Source organism: Myotis brandtii, unplaced genomic scaffold, assembly GCF_000412655.1.
Source record: "Myotis brandtii unplaced genomic scaffold, ASM41265v1 scaffold410, whole genome shotgun sequence".
Lineage (NCBI taxonomy): Eukaryota > Metazoa > Chordata > Mammalia > Chiroptera > Vespertilionidae > Myotis > Myotis brandtii.
The window spans coordinates 999,473-1,005,472 of NW_005365764.1; the positions used below are offsets into that span (position 1 = coordinate 999,473).

At 42.1% G+C, this 6,000-nt stretch overlaps 1 protein-coding gene across 12 annotated transcripts in view; it reads left to right on the plus strand.

The window, feature by feature from the left end:
• Window positions 1–6,000, plus strand: part of KIF1B (kinesin family member 1B) — a 132,067-nt gene that overhangs the window by 116,704 nt on the left and 9,363 nt on the right. For all 12 annotated transcript variants that reach the window (XM_014545472.1, XM_005873412.2, XM_014545478.1 and 9 more), the window contains 5 exons: window positions 13–127; window positions 1,007–1,140; window positions 1,894–1,955; window positions 3,253–3,398; window positions 3,576–3,815. In XM_014545472.1, coding sequence (XP_014400958.1) covers window positions 13–127; window positions 1,007–1,140; window positions 1,894–1,955; window positions 3,253–3,398; window positions 3,576–3,815 — 697 coding nt within the window. The remainder of the gene's footprint in view (window positions 1–12; window positions 128–1,006; window positions 1,141–1,893; window positions 1,956–3,252; window positions 3,399–3,575; window positions 3,816–6,000) is intronic.

Genomic DNA, 6,000 nt, shown 5'->3' on the forward strand with positions numbered 1-6,000 from the left:
TTCTGACCTTAGGACCTTCTACCGTTTTGAGGCCGTGTGGGACAGCTCCCTCCATAACTCCCTCCTTCTCAACCGAGTGACACCCTATGGGGAAAAGATCTACATGACCTTGTCGGCCTACTTAGAGGTGAGGAGAACCGGAACTTGAATTGCTGTGAACAGGCAGCCCTGAACAGTGGACAGACTAGAGCAGGAAACAGGGAGGAAAGATTCCACTGAGGTCCTTTCTCCTTCCACATCCGAAGTTAATTATTTTTTAAAAAGATAAGCTTTTAAAAAAATTAATTTGAGAGAGAAAGAGAAATTGAGAGAGAGAGAAACAGCTATCAATTGCCTCCCAAACTTGCCCTGACCGGGAATCGAACCCACCTTATGGGACGCTGCTCCGACAAACAGTTACACCGGCCAGGGCAAGTTATTTTATTCTACTTTGCTGACTATTCTGTTTATATTAGTTTCTGTTCCTAATCTCTATTTAATCAAAAAGTCACATGACTTTTCTTTTAGCTTCAGCATTAGTACCCTAATCACCATTCTTCAAAGAATGTATGATTTTAAGAAAACTTCGCCTCCTGCTTTTATAGTCATGGACAGAGCATAGTGGTGACAAACAGCACAGACTCCGGAAGCAGCTTGTCTGAGTTCAGATCCCTGTGCTGCCACTTGCTGCCTGCATGTCTCTGGGCAAGTGATTTCACCTCTCTATGCCTCGATTTCCTCATTTCTTAAGCTGGAACAATAGCATTTACCTCAGAAAGTTGTTAAGATGCTATATAAAAGGAGTTTTAAGAGTATGCTAGCCATTATTACAGAATAAAACTTTGAAATTAAATGCATCTGCAAGGAACACCACCAGATATTATCGGCTGTGTTGCTGTTGAAATAGTTGGTAGAGCTGAAATCCTCCAGCCCCACATCCCGGACCAGCATTCTAAATGTGGTGGCACAGACTCTGTCGCAGATGCTCTGTCTGTATCTAATGGAGCCCGCTCCTGTCTGCTTTCAGCTGGATCATTGCATCCAGCCAGCTGTCATCACCAAGGACGTGTGCATGGTCTTCTATTCTCGGGACGCCAAGATCTCGCCCCCACGCTCTCTGCGCAGCCTCTTTGGCAGCGGCTACTCGAAGTCACCAGACTCGTAAGTTTTGAGACAAGTTTAGCTTCCAGTTGGTTTGCCCAGTAAAGAATCAGCAGAACCCTAGGCAGCCCTGGTTTGCTGTCTCAGGCTAGTTCACTACCTGTAAGCCATTATGGCACCGACACCTGGGATGCAGTGACTTGAATATTGGCATTTAATAAAATACTAATGACTGGATGAGTTAAAGAGGGAAGGAAGGAATATTACATTGTGAACACTTCCAAAACAGTTCACAGGGACTGAATTTTCTTTTAAAGTGTCATTATTATTCTAACAGAGTACCAAGGGAATTTTTCTTCTTTTAAAGATTTATTCATATTTAAGATATACAAAAATGTATCAAGAATAATACAGTAAATACTTATACATCACCACCCAGCATAAGATATAAGTATTACTGATATAATAGAAGGTTCAGTACCTCTCCCTAGTCACACTCCCCAGAATTTGATGGTTATCATTTTCTAGTCAGACTTCCCCCAACTTTTCTCTCTTGCAGTAAGAAAAGACACATTTTTACATTTGTATTGTAAACTTTATCATTCAACTTTATTCATCCTATTAAAATAAAAATGTTCAAAAGATTGAGATGAAAACAGATTCCTTATATGAAAAAATTAAGTTCAGAATAGGAAAAGTTACTTATGTGTGAGGGTGGGTTGCAGTCCCTACAGAGGAGAGAGTGTTTTAAGTCAGATTTTCCTGTTTCTGTGATATGAGATATTAAGTAATTGTTTGTTTTAATTTAAATAGCAACCGAGTCACTGGAATTTATGAACTCAGTTTATGCAAAATGGCAGACACAGGTAGTCCAGGTAAGAGCTAATGGATGGGGAAGTGATAGTTGTTTTTGCATATGTTTGGAGTGTATCATGTCAAAAATCTACCTTACCCATGTAGGCGAGATATAAACTTTATTAGAAACCAAGCATATTTTACAAGCAGATTTTTGGTGCTGTATTTTTGTGAGTTACATTTTTCTGAGTTACAACACTTTGGTTTGTGACGTGCAATACAATTATAAAAATTTTACCAAACAAAATGTTCCCGGGCTATGGAATATTATAAAATAGTCAAGTGTATTAGAGTGAATTTGGTTTGGAAAATTTCATAACCCTTTCGTTCTCCAGCTTAGCCCCAAGGTTAACTTGGTAGTATCACTTCACAGGTGCTGTCAGACTAGAATTTGAATTTCCTGTGCTGAGATGGCAAATCAAGTAGAACTTGTTTGTGTCCTTTTTGATGTCTCTTTGGGTTCTGTTCCTTCAGCTCGGTGGCCTTAAGCAGCACTTTGGATTTTTATGTTTGTAAACTGGAACATGGACAAAAGGTTTTTGTTTTTAATATTAGGCATTCTTTTGAAAAATATTTTTATTGATTTTTAGAGAGAGAGAGAGAGAAACATCTATATGAGAGCAAAACAGCTATTGGCTGCCTCCTGCATACCCCCTTACTGGGGATTGAGCCTGCAACCCGGGCATAAAAGTCAGGATTCTTTTAAAAAAACATTTGGTTAATATGAGTTTGAATCATTTTAGAGAACATATGTGGAAAGAGGTCAGGGCTCACAGGTAAGATTTAGATTTAAAAAAAGAAGACTTTGAGTATGATTCTAAGTCCCAATAGCAGCTAATTATAGTGTCCAGAGAGTTCCTTGAGGATTATTTAATTAACATGAATTTATGTCTTTTATATGTAAAAACAGTTTAACATTTTACAAAATTAATGGGAGATGTTGGGGTAAAGCCATCTGTCCTCTGCCATTCTACCTGAACTACTGAATGTGGGTGTGTGTATGTGTGGGTGTATTTTTATATATTGGGGACCATCGTGTACAGACTATGTAATCACCTCTCTATTTTCACTTAACATAACAACTTTTTCTCAAGTTGTATTGCAGTCTTCATAATTATCAAATAATGTAAATCTTACTTTTAAAAGGAATTTAGAGAATTGCTTTGAATTCAAAGGGGTTGAATTATTATTAACAAAATCCCATGTATCTAGAGACCAAGTCTCTCTTAGTTCATTATGTATATGAATTATGCATTGATTTTGAGGTAACACTGGAATCAGATTTTTCTCAAAAAGAGTTGTTTCCTCTGGTCTCAGGCATGCAGAGGAGAAGGAGAAAAGTCTTGGATACATCAGTGGCCTATGTGCGGGGAGAAGAGAACTTAGCTGGCTGGCGGCCCCGTGGGGACAGCCTCATCCTGGAGCACCAGTGGGAGCTGGAGAAGCTGGAGCTCATCCATGAGGTATGAATGGGGGGTTGGGGGGGGTGCTCAGATGAAAGCTCGGGCCGGAGACGCTCTGTCACCGCCTCGGTGTGATCCTGGCTTTCCAGGTTTCCATCACCGTGAGACATAACACTGTTCTTACTAAAATCATAATGAGCTTTGTGTTTGCTGAGGCAACAGTGTTGCTCTTCTTAGGTGGAGAAAACTCGCCACTTCCTGCTGCTGCATGAGAGACTTGGTGACAGCGCCCCCAAATCCCTGAGCGACTCGTTGTCCCCCAGCCTGAGCAGTGGGACCCTCAGCACCTCCACCAGCATCTCCTCTCAGATCTCAACCACCACCTTTGAAAGTGCCATCACACCCAGCGAGAGCAGTGGCTACGACTCCGCAGACATTGAGAGCCTGGTGGACCGAGAGAAAGAGCTGGCCACCAAGGTGTGACTCCCTTCCCTTGGCTGGGTATTTGCCCATGAGACTCAGCTGATCAGTCAGTTTCCGTTTCATTTTCTTCCTTCTTTGAGGGCTTCTGTTTTAAGGCCTGCACTAACACTATGAATATAGAAACAAATAGGACTCAGTTCTACCTTTAATTAGCTTACATGCAAATGGTGACAAGCATATAATAGAGGCGTATGTCTAGGTGCTGTGGGAGCCAGAGGCGAGGCCTCCACAGGAGGGCATCGTGAACTGGCTCAAGAGGGAGCAGGGGAGGGAGCTAGCCGTCCTGCATGATCAGTGTGAAGGAATCCTGTGTGGGGCATGAGATGGAGTTAGGGAGATGGGCCAGGGCATCGTGCATACCATGCTAGAGAGTTTAGAGCAGGATGGGGAACCTTTTTTCTGCCAAGAGCATTTGGATATTTATAGCATCATTCTCGGGCCGTGCAAAATTATCAACTTCAAAATTAGCCTTGCGCCCTAGCCTGTTTGGGTCAGTGGATAGTGCATTGGCCTGTGTACTGAAGGGTCTGGGTTTGATTCCAGTCAAGGGCACATGCCCAGGTTGCGGGCTCAGTCCCCAGTGGGGGTTGTGCAGGAGGCAGCCAGTCAATGATTCTCATCATTGATGTTTCTATCTCTCTCTCCCTCTCTCTTTCTCTCTGAAATCTATAAAAAATATATATATTTAAAAAAAGTTTAGCCTTGCTATATTTGGTCAAACATTTAACTCATCCCTAACACCTTGGCAGGGCCAGATGAAATGATTTCGAGGGTCTTATATGGCCTGTGGGCTGTACGTTCCCCACCCTTGGTTTAGAGTGTCTTGGGAGTGACATGGCAATATTTTAAACGGGTATTTGTTTTAGAAAGACTTCTCTGACAGCAATAAAGAGGATGGATTTGTGATGAAGAGAGAGACTAGAACAGCGGTTCTCAACCTGTGGGTCGCGACCCCTTTGGGGGTCAAATGACCCTTTCACGGGTCGCCTAAGACCATCCTGCATATCAGATATTTACATTACAATTCATAACAGTAGCAACATTACAGTTATGAAGTAGCAACGAAAATAATTTTATGGTTGGGTCACAACATGAGGAACTGTATTGAAAGGGCCAGAAGGTTGAGAACCACTGGACTAGAGGCAGAAAAAAACTATTGCAGTAATTCAAATGAGAAATTATAAAGCAAATTAAGAATGAAAGGGATGCTATTGCATTCTTAAGCACTTTAAACTATGATGTTGCAGTATTCACTTGTATAGATTTGAGAATGGCTTTTTTATCCACACACTTTACCTTTTTCATTAGGCATATACAGGCTCCTTGCTATATGCTTAGTTAATTTCTAGAGCTGTTAGGCAGCATCTGAGCTCCACTGTGGGACTTGAACATATGATTTTCCCTTCCTGCCTTGTGTCCAGAGCTTTGTTTAACCATTGAAATTTACGCTGCCACCCCTTTGTTCATAGCAGCACAATTTAAAATAGCTAAGATCTGGAAACAGCTCAAGTGCCCATTAGTAGATGAGTGGATAAATAAGCTGTGGTACATTTATACCATGGAATACTATGCAGCAGTAAAAAGGAAGAATCTCTTACCCTTTGAGACAGCATGGAGGGACCTGGAGAGTATCAAGCTAAGTAAAATAAGTCAGTCAGTCAGCCAGAAAGACAAGTATCACATGATTGCACTCATGTGGAATCTAAGTAACAAAATAAAGTGATGAACGGTGTGGATCCAGAGACATGAAAGTATGGACCAGAGTGCAGAATCTCAGAGGGAAGGTGGGAGAGTGTAGGTGGATGGGAGGTAATCAACCAAAGACCTTGTATGCGCATATGCATAACCCATGGACACAGACAATAGGGTGCTGAAGGCCTGGGGTGGAGGGGGAGGGGGCAGGCTAGAGGGAGTCAATGAGGGAAAAAGGGGGACATATATGTAATACTAGTACTTTGAACAATAAACAATTTAGCCGAAACCGGTTTGGCTCAGTGGATAGAGCGTCGGCCTGCTGACTGAAAGGTCCCAGGTTCGATTCCGGTCAAGGGCATGTACCTGGGGTGCGGGCACATCCCAAGTAGGAGATGTGCAGGAGGCAGCTGATCGATGTTTCTCTCTCATCGATGTTTCTAACTCTCTATCTCTCTCCCTTCCTCTCTGTAAAAAATCAATAAAA